General features: G+C 36.9%; 1 protein-coding gene across 1 annotated transcript in view; it reads left to right on the top strand.

Annotated features, from left to right (window-relative positions):
* Window positions 1–25,351, top strand: part of uxs1 (UDP-glucuronate decarboxylase 1) — a 77,603-nt gene that overhangs the window by 30,290 nt on the left and 21,962 nt on the right. Inside the window, exons 7-9 of the mRNA XM_051906080.1 lie at window positions 1,393–1,497; window positions 4,660–4,719; window positions 13,381–13,502. Coding sequence (XP_051762040.1) covers window positions 1,393–1,497; window positions 4,660–4,719; window positions 13,381–13,502 — 287 coding nt within the window. The remainder of the gene's footprint in view (window positions 1–1,392; window positions 1,498–4,659; window positions 4,720–13,380; window positions 13,503–25,351) is intronic.

Below are 25,351 nucleotides of genomic sequence, written 5' to 3'. Positions count from 1 at the left end.
CGACTTAGCCTTTATCACTGTATATAATAGGCCTACTATAAAATAATGTAATTTCTTTTTAATTTCTATTTGACTGATAGCATTATTTATTGATTTTATTTTTTCAAGATTTCTATAGATATCACGATATGTCATTATCGTGAATTCTTTTGGCTACGATAACCATGTAGTGAAAAATTTGATATCGTGATAGCCCTATTTGGTTGTTTTTGTTTCGGATGAAAATTCTGAGACTGACTAAGTGACTGTGGCTATTGGGTTGCCTCTTATATTCTCAAGTAAGGCCATTTAGGTAGACCAGTGGCCAATTTTTGTTTCATCTCAAACAAATTTTTGTGAAAATAAAAATAAGTTCACTTTCAAACTTCAACAAAGCTAAAGAGGCTAAAGTTTAACTAAAGGTTTATTGTCTCATTAAATGTAATGTCCCGGAATATTGCTTATTATTAATGATTACTTTAATGGCTTTGTAATTCTAAAGTAAACATAATAAAGTATGTGAATACATTAAAATGGTACTATACGCATATTATCATATGCCAGGCTAAAAATGTCAACACTCCATGTTATAAAGTTTTTAACACGGTCCATGTGTTATATCTCTATTTACCAATGAGTCCTTGGCCTGAAACAGTATGAAGACTCCTGGGGTGGACCTTAAAGGACACTTTCACCATTCCTTCATGCCAACTAAAGCATAGGACCAGCGTGTCTCTGCTCTTTGATTTTCCATTCCATTTCAACCTCAGTCAGCTACTCTTTTGACTCATCTCATTCCTCATTCCTCTAAAATTGATCCCTGCCTATCGCTACATCTAGGTTGTGGGAGGGTGAATGAGAACTTGTCTGTTTATATGTTCAGCATCCATTATATTGACTTGCCTATGCCTGGTCTGTTTGACATCACACTGCATATAAAAGACTAACGGTAATGAGAATGGCCTTTCTGACATGTCTGTGTGTGCGCCAAAGGATGATGCACTTTCATCCAGTTTGAGTTGCGGTGAGCCTCTATATTTGTGGCATTGGTCCAATGGCTGAGTGCTCAGAAGTTTCTCTTGGAAGAGCACAACATTTTCTAAATTTACCAATTATAGATTCAAAGACTGATTAAGATCTTTATCCATAAAGCCCTCTTAAAACAATCATTTGCATTATCAAGACAGCTCATTTGTTTGGGCATATGAATGGGCAGATGGTTACCATCTATTTAGGCTGTTGTTTTGGATTAGCTTTAGGCCTAATTCAGTATCTGTAATCATTGTACAGTTGGATGATGTTTATATTGGTATAAATGGAGGTGTGTGTTTGATTTTTATCTATCCTAAACAGTTCCCCTCTCATTTTTCAACTTCTGTTTTTTTTTTTTTTTTTTTTACCCCTCTTTTTCAGTTGACCAGATATATCATTTGGCCTCGCCTGCATCGCCACCCAATTACATGTACAACCCAATCAAGACACTGAAGACGAATACTATTGGTACTCTCAACATGCTAGGTGAGTATCACCCACAAATTAAAGTTCTGTCATAATTTACTCACCTTCATGTCATTCATAAGACTATTGTTCATCTTCAACACACAAGACTTTTTAATGAAATCTGAGAGATTTCTGTCCCTTCACTGATAGTCCATTCCACCAAAACTATGAAGCTTCAAAATGTTGTTTGGGTGAAAGGCTCATGATATCTGCATGACTGTCTGAGTTGAGTTTGTGGCAAAACCTTTTAAGTGCTTGCATTATATTGTTCTGTCTTTTACTGCATGTGATAATTCATACTCAGAAAGTAGAACTGAAATGACCTTCATTACAAGATGATTAGTGTAGGGCTGTCATGATTCCTTGATTAAATTTGAGTGCTCGTTGCAATCCTTGATTGCAATTTAACCCGAAGTGGTGCATTCCACATATACGAGAATCCATGAACCACATTATTAGATTGTTTTCTATGGATGCACAATATATTAAAACAATTTAAAAAACATAATATGACATAGTATAGTCCTATCATTTATAAACCTACACTAACACAGGAGAACACATTAGTGTGTTTCTAAATATGCAAACTATTGTTCATCGCGATTTCAAAATAAAATTTTAAACCCTCGCACTGAGTTTGCATGTGTTGATGCATGTGGCCAAATATTAAAGATTAAGTGAACATTTCAGTTAAATGTTTAGCCAATATTAAATAAGGATTTGAAAGTGTAAAAACAACAAGCATTTGTCTGACTTGCCTTTGATAATTTATTTAAACCAGTTATTGTATTTCAAGTCATTTTAAAGGATATTCAGCACTATTTGTATTACCCCAAAAATATTATCCGATTGCTCAATTAATTGTTAAAATAACTGACCAAGTGACAGTCCTAAATTAGTTAATTGACAAATTCTGCATTGTTTTGCATTTTGTGACTTTCAGTCGAATAAAACACTATTTTTCCAGTCATATTTTGTCATTGAAGATTTCTTAAATATAGTGTTTCTTAAAAATATCGTCGCGTTCTCGTGAACCCAATATCGTGTATCGTTTCATCTTTTGAGCTAAGTGTATCATCACACCCCTTGTCACATTCTCTTCTACTATTACCGATTGATCGAATCTTGCACCTCAGCTCTCTCATCTGTGATGACCATTCAAAAGATCTGGTGTTAACAGTATGTTACAACAATATGATCTTGCTGCTTGTGGACAAACAGTATAATAAATGTTTTAACAGTAATAATGAAAAATCTTGAAACTCGCACACTAAACTAAACACTAGACTAACAAGGCTTCCTGCTACTGTTTACCAGGCAATAAGGTGTAACTGTGTGGGAATTGTGGGAGTAAAGTCAGAAAACTGCACCAAGTATAAAAACCATTTACTTCAATTTGATCGTTTGCTTGTCATTTTTGAAAAGGTTAGACTGTTTTCAATCATCCACTATACACTTTCTTTGCACTCTTCAATCAGATATCCACTGTCTGTAAGTAGCCATTAAAGACTATAATAAAGGTTTTTTTTTTTTTTTTCTTTCTTTTGGTGATTGATTTTTTTCTTAGTTATCATTTCTGTGTTGATATGAAATGATCTATTTTCCATCTGCCTGCAATTACATATAATTGCCAGGGTATTTCTTTGGAATCTGTTCCACAGAATTGCAACACCATACATTAATTCCACAGAATTGCAAGTGTCATTCATAATATGCTTGTGTGTATAAATCAATATTTTGAAAAAACAGCCAGCCGCAGTTTAAAAATACATGACCCAGACAACTAGGACAAATGATAAGGTGCACACATATTAAGATAATGCAACCCAGACTCATTGGAAATAAGTGACTGGCTATATTTTTGCAAAACAGCAAAAACATACCTATAGATGTATTTGGGCATTTTTATACAGATTATGATTTACAGGGGCAGATTTTCAATTGATAAAGACTTATTTTCACATGATTCCTTTCACAGTACCATGACCTCAAAATGCTTTTACCATAGTGCGTAAACTAATACATTTTGACGTTTGCATCAGGGGCATCAGTTGGGTATGGCAGCATGTGGTGGCTGCCATTCCTTGGCTGCCTGGTCAGGTCAATGCAAAGTAATATGTTTTTATTGCAGGATTGACTTAGTTATATTACTACATGTAACATATAATTTGTAATTATTTAATAAAAGAGAAAAGTAACTAAATTAAAGCTTAAAATTAAAATGTAAAATTACCCCAAAATTTACTCACCCTCAAGCCATCCTAGGTGTGTATGGCTTTTTTGACTTTTTATGACTTTTTTTTTTTTTTTTTTTTTTTTTTTTTAATAAGTGTTTGTTTTTCACCAGATGTTAGTTTCCCTACATTGTGAAACTTGTAGTTTTACAAATGGGGACAATCTTTGAAAGATGAAGAAAAAAAAAAAACCAAACGTTTTTGGTCATCACAATAAAAATAATATTTAAATTGTATAGTATTCAAACTTTTGAGTTTTGAAGTGCTGGAAAAGGTTGTGTGAAGTACTTGAAAGTCCTTCATTCTTAACAGTGGTCTATAACTGTCTAATTTGGTCATGATCAAAGCTATAGGCCTATGTGATTCATCTTTGGATGCACCACACACTTTGTTGGGTTGAGGGAGTAAGATTCGATGATGTCATCGGAGTTCGCCATACCTTGGCTTTTGGTAAATTGTATCACATAAACAGCTCCATACGTTTCAAATTTGATAGAGCATTAACCTTTTAGCTCCACTAGCTGAGCATTTCAATATTTCGTTTTATTCTTTTTTTTTTTCCTTTCTTTTTTTTTTTTCTTTTTCTCCGTTTTAAACATTTTTAATCGTTTAAATTAATTTTGCTCCTGTTGTAATAGTGACTATCTGATTTTTTTTTTTTTTTTTCTCCAGCCAGTCAAAACACTTAATGAAAATAATGAGAATGTAACACCTCAATTCAAACGTTAAGCTGTGAAAGAGGTGGATTGTTGCACATTATTTTTCTTTGGCTGATATCCTGATCAGGATATCTTTGCTTTTTGCTTGTAGCCTTTTTCTGATTGATGTCTGGTTTGGTTGTTTCTGACTCAACCAATTGGGAGTCACATTTTGATTGATGAGTCAGACTCTATCTGGTTAGATACAATTTAACAACTGATTTGCTCATGTCTCTCTCTATCCACAGGATTGGCCAAGCGAGTCGGAGCTCGCCTGCTCCTTGCTTCCACTTCAGAAGTGTATGGAGGTATGTTTACAAATGTCTCCATTCTAATGCTTAAAGTGATAAGAAGTGGACATTTATGTAATATACATAATAAGTAATAATGTATTATTTACAGCATCTCACAGAAGTGAGTACACCACTCACATTTTTGTAAATATTTTATTATATCTTTTCATGTGACAACACTGAAGAAATGACACTTTGCTACAATGTAAAGTAGTGAGTGTACAGCTTGTATAACAGTGTAAATTTGCTGTCCCCTCAAAATAACTCAACACACAGCCATTAATGTCTAAACTGCTGGCCACAAAAGTGAGTACACCCCTAAGTGAAAATGTCCAAATTGGGCCCAATTAGCCATTTTCTCTCCCCGGTGTCATGTGACTCGTTAGTGTTACAAGGTCTCAGGTGTGAATGGGGAGCAGGTGTGTTAAATTTGGTGTTATCGCTCTCACTCTCTCATACTGGTCACTGGAAGTTCAACATAGCACCTCATGGCAAAGAACTCTCTGAGGATCTGAAAAAAAGAATTGTTGCTCTACATAAAGATGGCGTAGGCTATAAGAAGATTGCCAAGACCCTGAAACTGAGCTGTAGCACAGGTGACCAAGACCATATAGCGGTTTAACAGGACAGGTTCCACTCAGAAGAAAGACCAAAGAAGTTGAGTGCACATGCTCAGCGTCATATCCAGAGGTTGTGTTTGGGAAATAGACGTATGAGTGCTGCCAGCATTGCTGCAGAGGTTGAAGGGGTGGGGGGTCAGCCTGTCAGAGCTCAGACCATACTGCCGCAGGGCAGTATTCCAACATGATAACGACCCCAAACACACCTCCAAGACGACCACTGCCTTGCTAAAGAAGCTGAGGGTAAAGTTGATGGACTGGCCAAGCATGTCTCCAGACCTAAACCCTATCGAGCATCTGTGGGGCATCCTCAAACGGAAGGTTGAGGAGTGCAAGGTCTCTAACATCCACCAGCTCTGTGATGTCGTCATGGAGGAGTGGAAGAGGACTCCAGTGGCAACCCTGTAAAGCTCTGGTGAACTAAATGCCCAAGAGGGTTAAGGCAGTGCTGGAAAATAATGGTGGCCACACAAAATTTGGACATTTTCACTTAGGGGTGTACTTACTTTTGTGGCCAGCGGTTTAGACATTAATGGCTGTGTGTTGAGTTATTTTGAGGGGACAGCAAATTTACACTGTTATACAAGCTGTACACTCACTACTTTACATTGTAGCAAAGTGTCATTTCTTCAGTGTTGTCACATGAAAAGATATAATCAAATATTTACAAAAATGTAAAAGGGTGTACTCACTTCTGTGAGATACTGTATGTGTCTCATAAACACACTTACACATCAATTGCTGTTCTTCTGTTGGTTCTTCAGATGTTTATTGTAGAAATAGTCACATTGCAGAACCGCGACCTAAAATCAAGAGACCTGTAGTCGAGTTGTTTCAGTACTTTAGGTATACGGCTTTAGGTATATGTGAGTTTGGATCAGAGGCTAGAAGAGACAAGGATGAACTGCTTCAGTCAGTTTGAGAGTGCATGAGTCTGGTATCTGAAAAGATTTTGCTAAAGCTAGGACTTTATGGTGGTTCTATGTAATAATAAAGAACCCGATCCCAGTTGTGAAGTATGGTGATAGAAGTGATGTAGTGGAGGCTGCTTTGAGTTCATCTTGAATTGCCACAACACAAATAATTTGTCCTAAAAAATGAAATGTTATGGCCATGTCAAAACCCATAGAATATGCTATGAAGAGGCAACAAGAAATCTGAAGATATTTTATTTCATTCAAAGAAAGTGAATTAAACAATTCACCTGCATTCCCCTTAATTAAGCAATATTTACACTGCTGAGAAGTTGAGGCACCTGAAACGGCAAACCTGTTTGAACCAGATAACCCAACGTGACCCGTTTTAGACCACACCTTTTCTGGGTGATCCCACATCCCTTTGAAATGAGTATTTACTTCTTATTTGAATGACTGAGAGGAATCTGCAATTGATCTTCAGCTTTTTGATGGTTGGATAATCAGCTCATTTGGGATTTGGGAATGAACACAGATCTCTATCCATCAAGAGAGAAATTAAGCTTACCAGTAATTAATAGGGCTAGTCATTGACACATGATTTGATTCAATTTTATTTTCACAAGCTTACGATTCGATTCAATTCCGATATCGGTTCATTTGTATATATATCAGGTACAGTTAGCATTGTCAAAAGTACTGGTACTTTGCTACCAAGTCAGTGCTGAAGTTTTAAAAATGTCAAAATACCAGCATTTTCCCCTAGGATTTTGAGCGCTGTTGAGCAGATTCTGACTAACTTAAACACCTCTGACTGGCCATTGTGTTTACGCACTCAACAGATATATCTGTGATTGGCAACAATCATTCAAAAACATGTTGTAAATAGACATCTTTGACGCTCTTCAGCGAGAGCTTACATAGATACACACGGGAGCGTTTGAACCCACTGTGTATCTGTGTAAGCGCTCAGTGAAGAGCGTCAAAGATGTCTATTTACCACATGTTTTTGAAGTGTTGATCATTGTAGGCAATCACAGACATATCTGTTGAGCGTGTAAACACAATGGGCAATCAGAGTTGTTTAAGTTAGTCAGAATCGTCACATTTTTTAAATTTCGGTACCGAAGTACCGGTACTTTTGACAACCCTAGGGTATAGTACAGTTTTTCTCAAGGAAAGTCAACTCTCTCAACTAATGCTCCGTATTTAGGGAACCCTATCAGTTGGTACATTACTATGTTAAAGGTTAAAATATACTGATTTGTATATAAACATTTTAATTGCACAAAGAAGGCAGTATTTATAACTTCTGTTTATTATAGTTTATTATATATTTATTATGTTTATTATAATATATATAAACATAAACAGTGGCTGTGATAAAAAACTTGTTTTCAGGACAGATCTGTCACACCACATTAAAGCACACCAAAGTGGTATTTATTGTTTGAAATTAGTAATAAAATTGACAAAATTTGTAGGCTGAGACTTTCTCATATCATAAGTAACAAAGCACAAAGCTTATTGTCATTATTGGATTGGAGGAACACTACAAATCATGTTTAGTGAAGTTTTGTTCAAGCATCATCTGAAAACAGCATGAACTAAATGTTGGATTCTTGGGATTTAAGAATCAATATCAGTTCATCAAAATGAGAATTAAAATTGAGCAATCAATATTTTCAACCTAGCCCTAATAATTAGTTATGTGCAGTCAAGGTTTTGTTGTTTGTTTTTTCAGGCGCGTTATTTAATTTATTTATTTTTTCTATCTATTTGCTCTTCTCTTTAGTATCTTTTGGGCTAATGTCATTTATTACATGCAAGAAAAGAAACCATTATCACTAGAAAGTGACAATGCCATCAATTTATCGATTGTGCCATTGATTGCATTTAGTTACTATTCATGATGGTTGCTTTAAAAGACTGTTCATCTGAATGTGCAAAAATCAATCCTGCTTTCTCCCTAGCTTTTGGTCCAGCCTTTGAAATCTGCCTTTTTAATAAATATTGGATTACATTGAAATCCTAGAACCACTCTTTTACACCTAATAGCACAATTTGTTTGAGAACATAAATGTACGTGTTATTGAGGAAATTATATAATTTGAATGTAAACTTTTATAACAAAAATGAACTTTACCTACATGTACAGTGATCACTAAAAATCATTTTCTTCTCACCAGATTGATTAATTGACCGAAATTGTCAGCAGAATTTCTTTATAGCATCTTTACAGCTGCATCTACTGGTTTTAATGGCTCCACAACTCAGGGTATTTTGAAACATTTAACAATTACCTTCCAGTTTGTTCTGAACAAATTTGTTTGCAGTATATCATTTTTCCCTGTCTTATTTTAGATTATTGCAGTGTTCTTTTTATTCTTTACAGTTGTGCCCAAGGGTGTGCCATGAATATAGCCATAGAAGCTGGCATGGTGTTAAAAAAAGAGAACGAAAGAAAGTGTCCAAGGGTGTTCATTACCAAGCTTGATTATGACTCTCAAAACACTTACCACTGGCTTTCCATCAAAAGCTGCAGAGTGTGCCCAAATAATATTCTTCTGATTATTTGCATGATCTTTGCCCATCATGCTTGGGAATTCAGGATTTACAAGATACTTTGCACTGTACTCTCTTGCCAGTGTCAGACATCTCTGTCTGTCTAGCTCAGTTGTTCACACCAATGATAACTAAGATGATTGTAACTGTAAAATTTTAATAATTGTTCTAATTCACACCACAATGATAACTATGCAGAGAAATGATATTGGAATCACTTTCAATTTATTTATTTTTTTTTTTTTTCCAGATGATAAACAATTAAAACATTGACAGAGTCAATCAGAATCCACCAGACCTTAGAGCTCAAGCATTTAAAGTGACAGATGACATAACTGCAGTACATTCTTATAATAAACAAATCATTATCATCCTTTAGTGTGGGTGCTAATATAGTTATCGTGATAATTGTGCCCAGTTTATCCCCTCTGAAAGCAAGTTGGATCCTCTACTTTTTGTTTTCAGGGTTTTGCAGTCAGCCACTTCTCCATAAAACAGCTGGATTACTGGAAAGTCACTATGTCAGATTCTTGTCCTGGTGACCCTAACCAGGGCATATACAGTTCTAATTTCACAAATTATTTATACAGTTAACAGAGATGAAATCTGCTCTTTTGTTCAGCCTACTGTATATTTTCTTGACCTACCTGGATGGTGCAGCTATTATCTACAAGTACTTGGTGTCAAGGCCGCCAGGAATTCACACAACCACAATTACATGTGTTACTCTGATTTTGTTTTCTCACATATTCAGTCACATAGAAGTGTTGTGCGCTGTATGTGCGCTGACTTAAGCCCCAGGTATACTTCACTTTTCACGCCTGGACATTGTGCTCAGTACTGTGCGTATTGCCACCTAGTGGACTCTTTTGTCCTGCTTGTGCATGCGCTGTTGTGGCTGAAGTATACCCGGGGCTTTAATGAATGGTGTGTGGTTTGGAAGATTCCCAGCTGTGTACAGCAATCTGATATTAGGCTGTTTCACAGCAATTACCACATGCATTAGTGTGACATAATCTCAGTAATTTTGATAGTAGTGATCTTTAAAAGCCACAGCAGAGGGAAAGGGAAATAAGAGGCCTTGTTCAGTTCTTCATACAGCCTCTGATGCTCAAACTTGGACACATCATCATTGTTGTTTCCTGGCGTCGTTAGGTGTTTCGGGTCTTTCGACAGACACCCTCTTCCAGGCGACCTGACCAAGGCTGATTAAGCCTCGGCCTGTGTCCAAGTGGCATTTTGCAGTCCACACACATCACCACTTTTCAGCCATAGCCATCTTGATGCCCGCTCCGCAGCCTCCATGCTGTTGCTGATGGCTCTTCTCCTACTTGCACCAGTTATTCCCAAGCATTCTGTAATCCTCGGCAACCCACTTCACTGGCATGCCCCTAGTTTTCCACCCATTCCAGCGGCAGGCCTCCAGCAGTCCCTTATACTTCTCCCTCTGTTCCTCCTGCTCCTTTTCCATCCTCTCTTCCCAAGGCACAGTTAACTGTAGTAGGATCAACTGTTTCGTAGACTCCAAGACCAGCATGATGTCAGGTCTAAGCGTGGTGTGAGTGATGTGTGCAGGAAATTTCAGCTGCCTGTCTGGATCAACTGTCCTCACAGTCTTGTGCTGTGTAGAGTAAACCAACAGGGTTGTTTTTCCTCATGAGGGCCTTCCGCTTCATTGCCTGCTCCCACTTCATCTAGGCGCCGTTGCTTCATTGCTACAACCCTGCTCGCTCGTTCTTCCTCCACGCACCTCATCTTGCACTAGCCTCGAACTATCCTTCTCGCTGGCAGTGATGCAACAATTTGGTGTTGAACTTCCGAGTCCAGCCCTGCCCTGTGCCACAGTACGGATGAGAGCCTTGTGCTTCAGCCTAGCTTCTGCCTGTTGGACTGCCTCAGCTGCCTTCCACTTCCACCCTGTCCTCATGATGATGCCTGCTCCAGAATCTTTAGCATCCTTCGACCCCGAATACTGCAAATGTTCTCATGCCCGTGCTCCCTGATGGAGCTGAAGGGGAGCCTGAGCTTGTTGCTGTTTCCATACAACCCAATACTACTCAGGCTACGTGGCACACCAACCATCTGCGTAGATAGCTGCTCACTCTGCGCTCAAAGCCTTCCACTACTGCCATGGGGACTTCGTAGGTGAGTAGGGGCCAGAGGATTCTTGGGAGAATTCCATGCTGGTAGATCTAGGCCTTAAATTTCTCAGGGAGCCCAGACTTGTCCACAGTTCTCAGCCACCTCTCCAAATCGGACATGGTGGCCTTGATGGAATCTGTATACTTCAGGCTGCATCTGAAGACCTTCCCAAGACTGTTTTTTCTGTGACAGACAGGATCAGGTCTTCTCCCAGCCTGAAGCGGAACTTGTCCATCATCTTTCCTTTCTTTAATACTAAAGACCGGGATTTTGGGGGTTTAAAACTCATACGCGCCCACGAAATGAGCTTCTCCAGCCCCTGAAGGATCCAGCTGGCTCCAGGCACTGTTGATGTTGTTACCGTGTGGTCATCCTTAAAGGATCTAATAGGTGGCTGCCTCACTCCAGACTCTGTACTCCATCTCTGCTGATTTGACCAGCATATTCACTCTGTCACTCTTCACAATCACTCTGGACCCGTCACATCCAGCACAATCCCTCCTTGAACTGTTGCCATCTGGTCGATGCTACAGAGCACTGAGCACCAGAACGACCAGACACAGGAACAGTTTCTTCCCTTAGGCAATCCATCTCATGAACACTTGACAAACACGGAACACACAACACTGTATGTTCAAGGCACCCCAGCACCCCGAATATGCCTCCCTTTTGTACTGATGTATCAATGTATCTGTTGCCCAGCTGGACGTTAGAGAGTCTCTTGGCCAGAACGCTGAAGAAGATCTTACTCTCGACACTGAGTAAAGATAAAACCCGAAACTGGTCGATGTTTTCAGAGTTCTTCTCTTTAGGTATAAATACCCCCTCAGCACATCTCCAAGACCGTGCAACCTTCCCTTTCTTCCAGATTGCCTTCAGGGATCTCCAAAGCCGTTGTAATAGCTTTGGGCAGTTCTTATAGACTCTGTACGGTTCCCCACTTAATCTCGCCTTTGGAGCAAGTCAACTGGCCCCCCCTCTTCTGCCCGAAAAGCTGCTTGTTCAACTAGTAGGGGTTGGCTATGAATGCCACTCTTCTTCTTGCCCTCTCTTTCCGCCTCCTCTTATGGCTCTTTGCTCTCCGCAAGGTCAATTGCTCTTTCCCGAGGATTGCTCAAAGCTCTGCTAAGCCAGCTCTCACTACGTCATCTGCCGCCTTAAACTGTCTCTTAAGTGACTTCAGCTCTTCCCGGAGACGCTGGATCCTGACTTCTCTGCGATTCGGAGCATAGGCCTTTGGTGTGGGCTTGAGAGCTTTTATGCTGAGTCTCTCAGCTCCAGTGCTCATTATTGGGGCTATTGGATCCTAGATTTTACTGGTGGATCACAGTCATTTGACGTAGATTTAACTAGTGGAATGCCATTTGGCATGGCTGGCTCTGCCTTCACATAGTGAATCTGTGCACTGCTGACTTATGGGGTTGCCGGTAGCTTGCTGGCAGTAGGTTTGGGTGACACTTGGAGGCTCTGGGCACTACGGTTTGTCTCCAGGCCTAGCTCCTCCTGCGTCTCACCAGAAGTCACTTCTGCGTTCTGTGTCAACACTTGCCGTGTCAAGTATCGCATCCTGGCCTGATGTATCCTCAAGCCCCTGATGTTCTTACAGGCCTTGCCGCAGATGCACTGTATTTTCAATTTCATTCCATTGTCCTGAGTCGTTAACCTTTGGTTCCTTCTTTATGGGGTGCTCATCCTCTGGGGGTATCTTTCCTTAGTGGTTTCCACAGCTTTCTTGGGTTCTTCCTCTCAGAAGATGTCGTTTGGGCTGCCAACCCTCCCCACCTCGGTTGCCGTCTCATTGGCTGCCCTCTGTCTCTCCAGCTGTCTCTGCCCTGTTTGCAGTTGTCAACCAGTCTTTTCCTGGTTGTCACTGGTAATACCAGGGTGTTTCAGTTCTTCATACAGCAGCTATCTAGCATGGAAGTAGCTCTTTCTTTATTCTGTCAACTGATCAACAGCGTTAAGTTTGAATGTCAGTCCATCATGACTGACCTAGATCAAATTTTTTGAACCCCTTTTTTAAATTCATTCATTTGTGTATAGTTCTATGACCATACAAGACTAAGACTGTTAATAAAAATATAAAATTGTTTCACCCAGAAATTACCATTTAAATATATATTTTGCATGTGTCATATATGACATTGTGTATTATGCACTTTTTTTTCTTTGGATATTTAAACATTTATCCAACAGTACTCAAGCTTGCATCATCACAAAATATTTTAAAGAGCAACATTTCGGTCAAAATATTTTTGTGATGATGCAAACTTGAGTGGTGTGCAGGATTGAATTTTTTTTTTTCTAGTTTATATTGCAATTTCATCCATTATAGTTCTCCCTCTTGTTTTACAAATTGAAATATTTGTGTGAAATGTGATCCATAGGGGGTTGTGTATCATATATCATATTTGTGTGTTTTTGTCTTCTGCTAGATCCAGAGGTACATCCCCAGAATGAGGAGTACTGGGGTCATGTGAACCCTATCGGTCCCCGGGCCTGTTATGATGAGGGAAAGCGTGTTGCTGAGACGATGTGCTACGCCTACATGAAACAGGTAAGTGTGAAATTCACCCATGAATACACTACTGCTTGCCACTGTGTAGCAGTAGTGTTCATTTTATTAACAGAAACTATGATGAAAAATGTTCGTCAACTACCTTTTTTCCATGACTAAGACAAGTCAATGACGTGACACCAAAGTCATTAAATGATTATATCAACATGCAATATTTTTGAATATAAAATATGAGTCTAACATGTAGTTAAATTAGACTAAAATGTATTTTTGTTGAGTAACTGCTTTTACTCAACAACAAAAACACTTGTTGAGTAAAAGCAGTTTTTTCTGCAAGCAGAAAAAACTGCTTGCAGTTGCCAGATGTCAGATAAACAAGCTGGAGTTCAGCAAGAAATTCTGCTTAAATGAAAGTGTCATTCAGTCAGTCTTGTTTCTTCAAGAGCCACTTGTGCTGTTTGATGCAACGAAATCTGTGATCAAACCTTCTCAGTGATGAACTGTAATAAATCCAAACATGGATCTCAACTATATTGTTTTAAATTGTGGTTGCTGAATAAATGTACTTACACAACCTGTTATATTTAACTGTTTACATTCACTTAAGACACAACCAACTCAATACGGGCACAGTAATTCTGTGAGAATATGTCCGTTCAAGCGCAAGAAGACGTGAAAGAGAACTTAGTCCAACATGCGCCTTTCTGGACATGCGCTTCGGAGGTGTGTTGTGCACGCAAAATTTCTCAAACAGCACGCAAGTACGGAGTTCTCTTTTGTGTCTTCTTGTGCTTGAATATTTAGATTGGCAAGGCTTAAAAACACATGCAAATGACAAACTTTCATGACAATGCGGCACTGGCCCGATCAGGCAAGTGACAGTTCTGTCAACTGTCCTGAGCGTCGTTCACTCTGGCCCCGAGCAATCGGGCAATACTTATTATCGAGCCCTGTATTGTCTTTTGGAATTATTGAAATTAATAATAGGAATTTCACAGTTTCAGAGGTTTCTTGTTTTACCAGTTTTCATAATGTAGAGAGTGTGTTCATAGCACGTATTAAATCAGGTAAAATAAACCATGCGCATGAGTTGACATTCTCTTGATTTGTGCTTATAGGTGCAATAATTCTGAATAAATTTCTCAAATGACAATTGTTGCCATTATAATTTTGAGTGTAATAATAATAATTATTAATTGAACCATTATGGAACATGACGAAAATGTGAAAGTTTTTTTTAATGACTAAAACTAGACTAAAATGGCCAGACATTTACCCCCGGTTTCACAGACAAGGCTTAAGCCTAGTCTCAGACTAAAATGCATGTTTGAGTTGTTTTAACTAAAAGCATATCTTAAAATGTGTCAGTGCCATTGTTTTGTCTCAAGATGCACACCAGAAATGTTTTTTTTTTTTGTTTTTTTTTTTTTTTTTTCCCTCTAAGGCATGTTTATAAAAGCTACTTAAATGTCCTAAATATGATAAAAACTAAAAAGTACATTTGACACAGGACTAAGACTAAAATTTTAAAATATCTGATGAAATTAACAACTGTAGCAACTGGATTTCTATGTTTTATTTTAATCATCCTGCTCTCAAGGTGTCTTAACATAGAAAATTAGCCACTTGAGAGTTTGACCTCATTAACGTGCCATCACATTATTCTAGTCTGCTTTGTTCTTTGCTGTCGCATTCTTACCCGACTCAACATACCATAGAACTAGACGTATTGTGTAAGAGCCAATTACCGGAGGAAGAAGCTAATAATTCATATAATGTAAAGTCACAAATTGAACTTAGATCTCCCAAGCCATGGAGAACTTGAAATAATGATATAAGAATCTCAGCTATTGTTTGTACATCAAAGGGCTAGAATTTCAGTCCTTGGAGGAGTAACAAATATTTGTGTAGAAAAAATAAGAGAGCTTGGCAACAGCCGCGCGGTTTGCTGAAAAACTGAATATGAAACATAAATGGTGACTCAAACCATTACCAGCAGTTTTGGCTATTGTTAGTCACTAAGTGTTTGTGCTAGGGATGTGCGAGACTAGTCAATTAAACGATACTGCTGCTGCTAGTTGACAACTACTTAGAAAATGCTATTAAAAAATACTAGTCGTTTACATTTTTTTTGCATGTTAATGTTTTGCTTTATATTTTTACAAAGGCTACGTTTAAATTACCATCATGTTAATGTTACATCTTGAAATTAATATATTATTTTGAAAAGTGTATATCAAAATCAAATCATTTAATTTTATCTCTGATATTGCCTGCTTTGGTTTTCTCTGTGGCGCTCGCGGTGGGTTCAGAAAAATGTCCACTCGGAAGATGAGCAAGGTAAAGGAGTATTTTGAAAGCCTACACAAAACTTTCCATTTTCTTCAATGTCATGTCAAACTAGTATAACAATTAAGCTTGCTTAGGCTTGTTGTATTCCTGGTTATGTGGGACAATACGGTATGAAACATTGAGAATGAAACATGCTTGACACTTGAACAGTTGCTATATCAACATCCTAAGGAAAATAAATACAGTTAAATAATGTTGTCGTCAGTACACGTCAAGTTTTTCTTGCTATTTTTTTTCCCCGCCCGTCATATACAGATACTTTTCATCAAAGACTTTATATATAGGGAGACGATGCACTCATATTACTTATGAATGGGAGAAAGTGCAACATCCAATATGGCGAATAAGCCCCGCTTTCTAAGTGAAAGAACCAATCGTTGATTAGTCACTGACTCACTGCAGCTGCCGTTAGAAGCTCCGGTTGCTATAGAAACAGGCAGCGTTCTCAGACTCGCGCTCATGACTTTGCATGCGCATTGGCTGGTCTAGCATGAAAAACAAGCTTTTTTTTAAATGGTATTTGAACATAAGAATGAAGCTTTATGAGATTGTTGTTGTCAGATTTCATTGGTGTTTTTAAAAATGAAATTTAATTGTAAGCATAGTGAACAGTTTTGGAGAATTTGATGTTTCCCCATTCTAAAAGATAGCAGCTTCACTTGGATGCCCAAGAGTCGTTTCAAAGATGGCCGCCGAGTGAAATGACTTGTCTTAAAAGGGCCTTTGTTTTCATTTGTGAGAAGCTCATTAAAACCAGGACACGCAAGCGGTTGCCATGGTTAACGAACAACAATACCTAAATGCACTGACTTATGTGGACTAACTTTTATTTAAGGAAATAAGTTTATAACAGGCTATTAGGTTTGAACTTATTGGTCTTGCGCTGCCTATTGATTCAGTTGATTTGAATAAAATTTTAATTTTGTCTGTAATTGCCAACTTTGCTTAACACAACACTTTGCTGCACAACTTTAGTATACAATGATCATAATGCAAGGCAAGCACTATATCTGATATCTGACCTGTTTTTAGCAGCATTCAGTATGGGTTTTGACTGTTCATAGATTAAGTGTTCTTTCAAATGGATCGCATATACAGACTGGTTCTGGGGGGCGGGGTTAGACTAGTTGGTTGCAGAATTTCCATTTAAACAGTTATGAATTTAGTCGTTGCACACATCCCTAGTTTGTATGCACAAATTTGTGTGTGAAGTCTACATGTGAACATTTTCACAAACAAATCATCGTTCACTTATAATGTTTTTTCTAAAATGTGTTCTACGTTTACAAAAAAAATTTAGGAAAACCACATGCACGTTAAAATCATATACTCTAGGTGGCCCTATAAACATGATTTTATTTTTATATATAGGTATTTCATCTTAAATGTGTTTCATTTTATACACCGTAAAAGAATAAGAAAATCTTTGTTATAGCTGGATCTGCGAGGTTTCTCTGTAAAACAAAGCAAATATGCGTATGTACAGCTGATGAATGAAATGTCTGTAATCTGTGTCTGTATAAAAGGTATTTATTGTGTTTGAAGAGTGCGTCTTTAAAGAGCGCCATATGTTTGCGGAGAGTGATAAAAGGCTGTAAAGGAAAGGTTGTGAGGAAAGCCCCATCACTTTCATTATAAATAGTCAGTTAAAGGTACACTATATAACTTTTGCCACTCTAGCAGTGAGTCGTCACACAGGTACTGGGCTTTTCCGCAGTGATTGTCAGCCCACCTGGTTTAAAATATTCTGAATGTAAATACTTATAATAGGCACACTATAGTGATTCAGGATAAGACAAAAAAACACAGTTCAGGGCTCCAGACTGGGCCTAAAACGGTCGCATTTGCAACTAAAAATATTAATTTGCGACTGATATTTTTGCTGAGGTCGCCATTGGCGACCATACAAATTCACGCGTTATGACTGTAAAATTTGCATGTTATTTGCATGTTCTGTGACCAGTAGCCTGTCACATCATTTGCTGTGTTGACGTAATTAAATAAGATGCTGCGTGTGAATGTTTCACTGAGTTAGGGCGCCGAGATATGAACAGGTAGGGAAAAATTTCACACACCAAACAGACGCCAAAGAACTAGCGCTGATGAAAGCCGACTGTGTTGTTGCCTCGCGTCGCCTGCGTCAGTGCAAAACAGCTGCATTAGAACACACCGTTCTGCTCCTGCATTAAGGAGACAACTACCTATTTATTCAAATAAATTTGTCTATATTCGTCATTCAAAAGGGGAAACCGGCTCTACAGACTGCAGATACACACACAATGCAGCACGTTTACCGTTTTGAATATCAATCATGCTGATCACTTTCATTATTCCACTCCGCTCATGCTCATCAGATAAATTTAAGGTCATTAAAAGTCTTCAGTGCCTTAAACAGTATAACGAGTATAAACGATCATTTTAAGGCGTCTTATATTTTGTGGATGGAAAAACAAATCGCAATACTCCCTAATGTGATTATTATTAATTTCATTAAATAAATGTGAGCTCTGCATGTTTTAAAGTCAAAAGATGGCGCTGTTGTGCGTTCTTCAGAGCAGCTCGCAGTCAATGATTAGCGCACATTTGTCAACCGATTGCTTATGAACTAATGCTGATCAATTATCACAAAGTTTACTTTATATTATTTATATTATATTGTGTTGTAAACGGTTTTAGCAACGTAATTTTTTAATCCTCATCTGAACTTGAATGAGCAGCAAAAGTAAAGCACAGACATTTCAAAATAAGAGTCCCGCTGTATTTCAAAGTAATCAAAGTCAAGCAGTATGTATATCAATTGCCCCTGTTTGTTATTTGGTTACACAAACCAAATTTAATATATTTATATATTTATTTCCATATATTTATATTTATTTTCATTTGATTCAAAGTAAACTGTTGTAGATTCAGGAAGGAAGGACTAAGAACATTATTTAACACACATTATTCAATATAAAGATTTTACTAGCATCAGGGTTATTATAGTTAACTAAAACCATTAAAAACATTTTTTATTGCTTGAAATAAATGTTAATACTAAAATAAAAATCTATACAAACTAAGCAGACATGTTTAAAAACAACAAAAAATAAAACAAAAAAAAAATTAAAACTTAACAAAAAATGAAAGCAGAAAATATAAAAATCTAATCGGATTCAAAATATTAACAAAAACTATAATAGTAAGAAGTGAAAATAGTGACATTCATTTCCCAGAAAAGTCACAAGATGAAAAAGCTGAAACTGTAAAGGGGAGATATAAACAAAACAGGATGACTAAAAGTAAATGATTTAAAATTTTAAGTTCATTGTTGTGTGGCTCTTAAAAAAATTATTTGGCGCCTGTTTTTTCCCCCTATAGGAGCCAATTGCTCCTTAATGAATTGTTTTGTCTGGAGCCCTGCAGTTTGGAAGATGGATACTCGCTTATTATATAAATATACTGTATTTTGGGCTCTGAGAGACATAGGTAAGATCACAATGATCATCTGCCTCTCTGGTTCTCTGACAGCTTCATTTCCTGTCTGTCATCTTGTTGAACATTCTGGTATGATTGATTGGCACCACCCTTTGGTGCAGCTGATTTTATCTATCTTCTTCACTTGGTGTCACTCTCAGATTGTCTTTATAGCATTCACTGTTCCAACAATACACACATTGTCGCTCTACATGCCACCACATGAGAAATGCTGCCTCATGCTTGATTTGAATATCATCAGTGACATGTGGCATCTGACATCTTTTTAAAATAAAATTCAGTGACATTTGAGAAAGATAAAGGCTGTTTGAGATAAAAATAAAAGTCTGTTTTTTTTAAAAAAAAAAAGAATTGTTTCTGTTCACCATCTTTTATGTAAGAAGCTCGTTTCTGCCACCTAATAAAAAAGGTAATTGTGACTTTATGAATTTTTTGAATGGATTTTAGTTTTTGCATAAAACACAACTTAAAGTGATAGTTCAACCAAAAGTGAAAATTGTTATCATTTACTCACCCTAATTTAAAACATGTATGACTTTCTTCCTTATGTGGAACATACACACCATGGGCCAAGCTAAAAATGCCAAAATATTTAGTGGTCTTTTAATGGTCTTAACCGTTTTAATCACAAATCACTGGTCAGAAAATTAGCAAGAATTGCACAAATACTGTAAAGTAACATAGCATGGAATAGCCTTCCCCAACAGCTTTTACAGGAAGAAGAGTCAGTGTTGTTCCACTCAATGTTAATGGCTTCAAACAGCTCAGTTGAAAAATGTCTTCCAGTTCATTTGAGGTTAATGTAAGACCAAATATTCACTATAGGGTTCAAATCCTAAATCTGACCAGGCAAAAACATGTGCCTGGTGGACTTGTTCTCAAGTCTTTGCAATTTGGAAAGGAGCATTGTCTTGTTGAAAAATAACATCTGATCGTTCCTCTTTAGATAACAACTTTTCATTTGTGGAAAGCAAGCCTTTCTGCAATATTCTCCTGTACTTTAGATTAGGTAGACCTAAAAATGAACCTTTCTCACTTATGTCCACTCCCTCCCCTAGCTTTTTCATTTTCTCATTTTGATTTTTGCTTTCCTGCACTTTTGGGGTCTCCTCCATTCTATAATTATCAGTCCATCTTTCCCTCACCCATTCTAACATCTGTGTCTGAGGCTAAATCATTGGGCTGGTGGAAGTGCTTCTCTGCAATCATTTATGCTCAATTAGATTTACTCTTCACTCTATTCACTCTTCCATTCATGTGCTTCCTTCCATCCATAGCAATTGACTTACCTATTCATCTGATTGCCCTTTGCTGACTACAGACAGACTCTGTTCTCCTCTGACCACACATTAACACTCCTTTGTGATTGAAGGACTTAGATTTATATATGAGATCTCTTACTTTCACACTTATAAAAGCATATTTATTAAAGTTGCTGTTATACATACATTGATTAAATGGAAAAATCCATTCAAATATTAATCTAGATACTATATTAATGCTCTGTAGACATATGATATGATAGCAGTACTTATTGCTTATGCTGTTCTCTAGGGCTAGACAATATTGAAAAAAAAAGTGATAACGTTAAATAATATGAAATGTGGTATGCAAGATGATAATGCTTTAAGTGTGTAAATTCATTTTTAAAAAAGGCACATTTTTCGTTTTTTATTTTTTTTCAACAACAAAAACAAAACAAAAAGGGGTAGAAAATTAATAAACAGCTTAGAATATTCAATCTCTACATGTGGGCGGAAATGAAACGCCCCTTTCCGCTGATTGGTCAACCAAACATTGCAGTCATCGATTGTTCCTCAGTTCTGCTCAACAGAATAATAGTCATCTTCTGCTACATTTGTATGGATTCTTAAAGCGTTTATTGACACTACATTTACAAATAAATTCGGCAAACTACGCATGAAATATTAATATCTTATTAATTTACTTACCATCTGCACCCACAACTACCCCCTAGCCTACATCGCCTGTTTTATTTGGATTGGAAGATACCCTGATTGTACGTTTAACATTCTTTTGGAACTAAAAAGTTGGCAGCAGCCAGCTTATCTTCTCAGACTAGATTACTATGAGAGCAAAGACTTGTTGATTGTCTCGCATATGTCATTGGAGTGCGCGCACACACACACACACACACACACACACACACACACACACACACACAAAACCCCAAGTAACAGTTGTTTGTCTATTCTCTGCTACCTAAAACTGACTTTTCATAACTTTTTGAAGTATTAAAATGATTCAAAAATTGCAAGCTGTTGCAATGTTCATATCATGATTTATGTATTTGCAAGATTCTAATCATTTTAATATAATTTGCTACTCACTGTGCTACTGTGCTATTCGAATTTGCAAGTTACTGGTTAAAAGTGTCTGCTAACAGAATAAATGTAAAGGTAGTTCTGCGGAGTGGAATTCAGAAACTCATTTAACCCGAGTGAACGCTGCGGTTACAACGTGTCAAAAGCATGTGCGCTATGCTGCCACAGCTCCGCATTGATGTTGTGTTTATACCACAAACTCACCAAATCACATGATATGTGCACTTCATTTCCATGAGCTCCTGTCTCATTTGTTTAGTTTGAGTGGTTATTACATTCTTGGAAATTATTAGATATTTCATATGTGATTTAATCTCTTTCCTCTTCCGGTGCCTCATCTCTCTTTCACATTTATAAATGTATTAAAGGAGGTTGGTAAAAACACTGATCTGTCACCTTTAACCTCTATATGTGTCTTGTGATGTGTCTTACTTTCTAATTGACTTAATTAGTCCTATTCAATCCCTTCTGCTGTCTCTCCATCCCATTACATCACCATCCTTCACACAGACACACACACCTGCACTCATCAAGCAATTTCCTTCTGCTGTTGGGCCTTAAGGTTCTGTGTCTCCACCGTCACTTCAATCAACAGATGACAGTTTGCTTAGCCTGAATTGCAGCTTTCCGGCATTGTTGAGACCCACCATTGCTCAAAAAGGTTCTCTCAGTCCACATTCAAACTAATGGAAAGTATTGATTTAAAGCTGCTTTCACTGAAGACAGATTTACTGCATGCCCTCACAGCTACAAAGTATCCTTCATAGTTTTGCTCCAGGGTATTTTGAAGATGTCAATTTAGATCGAAATGTGATGAGCTTTGCCACACATATTAATGAGATTTTACAGTCCTTAACGCGAGTGGGTCTGTTCTTTATTTTTTCCTAATTTAATTTACAAATGCGGCAATTTAAGAAGAATGCATAGGGAAAACTGGGCCTGGATTCAGAAAATGACATGGAAACTTGGTTTGCGGTTGTGCATGTGCACAGTACACTGATTTTATTATTATTTTTTTTATTTATTATTTTTTTACTTTTTTTTTTTTTTTTTTTTTTTTTTTTTTTTTTTTTTTTAAGGTTTATGTATTTTTATTGTCATCAGAGATCAAAGATAACTCAAGTTACCTAACATTTTAGTCACTTGCATCACACACTTGCTTTAGGTGTTGTATAACTAGTAGTAAAATAACGGTAACACTGCCTCATCATCGCAACTAAAGCGTGCCATGCTCACACACACACACACACACACACACACACACACACACACACACACACACACACACACACACACACACACACACAGAGAGAGAGAGTGTGTGCAATCACACGATAGCCTTGCAATCAGACGGGTGCTTTTCCTTGCCAAAAGGGACACTTATGTAGTCTGTCCTTGTTTTGTCCTCGTTATGTGTATTCTGGCATTTTTGCCTCTCATCTTTCATTTATAATGCTATTTATGAGAGTTTTCGTGTTTTTATTCATGCCCACAGAGTTAATTATTGAACTACTGGACCTAAAAATTCAACTATTCTTGTTAAACTTTGTTTCTCTCAGGCTTTACCATGACATGGCCTGTCTTTTAATGATTTATATTGCCAAAATCATATTTTCAGTTATAAGCTGTATTATTTTATTTTCATGGCTCATATTTGAACTGTTAGTTCAGTTCATGGTCAAATCACTAATAAACACTGCAACATTTCATTAAAAAAATAAGAACTGTCAGTTTTGATTTCATGGTCATTACATGGACATTCTTGTAGTTAGGGCACTGTACATTGCTCATGGGAACAGTGTTAAGATATTAATGTTAAAATATTTTGTGCTGTCCAAGCTTATTGTGCAGAGATGACTGTAAGTAAGCCATTCATATTTTAAATTCCCTGAAAAGTTTAAACACTCTGGCTCTGTGGTGCAGAAGGGTCCATAAGAGTCTTTGGAAAGCATGTTTGGACATTATTTTTGCAGTTCCATTGAATGGAGATGCTTTTTCTTCACTTTGCTTATTCCCTGTGATCTCTCTTTTGATTACTATTTTATGTTTTAAATGTATGTAACCATGTGTTGTGGCCTTTTAACCTAGATTTGATTGGGATTACCAGTGTAGCAAGCTTGGAGCATTGTGGAGAATGGTGATTTGTTACTTTGATGGGAGATCAGAGTTTTTAGAGCAGAAGTTGTCAACCATTTCTGACACCCCACCAGACTCTCAGTCTCATAAAATAAACATGACAGACTGACACTGCATCATTACTTTCATTATTAATCCTCTGGTGTTTTTTTTTTTTTTTTTTTTACATTTTGTTTTTTAGAATTTTTTACTTCATCGGAATGGTACAAAACTTGGTAAAGGTTTTGGGACTTGCTATGTGGGGAAAAAAAATAAAATAAATAAAAAATCATGGACATGATGATTTGAAAAGGTTAAATGGTCCTGAAAAATAGTCACACTTATGCTCCTCGCGCATTGGAAATTAATGGAAGACGAATTTCACCTAGTGAAAACTTTTGGTACTGCAGCCAAACAAAATCTTAATGAAAGTTCATTTTTTGAGATCAAGTTCAAATTTGGAACACAATTTGTGTAGATTTATGGCTTTCATTTTCAGTTTTAGAGTAACACTTTACAATAAGGTTCATTAGTTCACATTAGTTAACATGAACTAATAATGAACAGCACTTATACAGCATTTATTAATCTTTGTTAATGTTAATTTCAACATTTACTAATACATTATTAAAATCTTGTAAACATTAGTTAATACACTGTGAACTAACATGAACAATGAACAACTGTCTTTTCATTAACTAACGTTAACGAAGATTAGTAAATACAGTAAGAAATGTATTGCTCATGGTTAGTCCATGTTAGTTAATACATTAACTAATGTTTAACTAATGAACCTTATTGTAAAGTGTTACCAGTTAACTTTTTAAAACTTATTTCACTTCAACAATAAATTTCCAAGTGTCGTCTTTGAAAATAGATTAAAAATAAGTATGTGCTCTAAAGCATTCAAAATTTCATTACTTTTAAGGTCTATGCTCAAAAAGAGAATAAATTGATTATAACTACAGCGTAAATATAATTTAGTACCATAAAATCCCCTAAAAATACAAAATAATAAACATAATACATTATCAAACTAAAATATAGTACATTCTTTTCATTGGAAGAAAAAAAAAAAAAATTGACTGACACACAAAGAGCACCGGAGGGTTAACAAACATTAAATGGATAGTTCACTCCAAAAATGAATGATCTGTCATCATTCACTCACCCTCATGTTGTTCCTCATGTCTTTTTCCTTTGCCAAACAAAAGAGATAATGAAGTCTAACTAATTTAGACTTGACTAGAGTTGTATTGTCATCATCTGGGTTTTAAAAACAGGCATGAGTCAGCATAATTGTCAACAGTGTCTCATAATTATTTTAGGAACATACATTGTCGTGAGTAATTGGACAATAACACAGTGGTTATCAAGGCACGACTAGCCTGGAAAAATTCATGTAATGTTAATTTATTTTCATTTATATATATTCAATTCAATACTTAATTGCCATACGAAGTAGTTGTCTGGAATTTTTCTTGGTCAGCTCATAACAATAATAACACAATGTATTTACTAGAGCTGCACAATTCTGGACAAATTGAGAATCTAATTGCTCTATTTTGATCACAATTGTAGACATCAGTGTTTATAACC

Source organism: Ctenopharyngodon idella, chromosome 9 (genome assembly GCF_019924925.1).
Source record: "Ctenopharyngodon idella isolate HZGC_01 chromosome 9, HZGC01, whole genome shotgun sequence".
Classification (NCBI taxonomy): Eukaryota; Metazoa; Chordata; class Actinopteri; order Cypriniformes; family Xenocyprididae; genus Ctenopharyngodon; species Ctenopharyngodon idella.
This window is presented reverse-complemented; position numbering and strand designations above follow the sequence as displayed.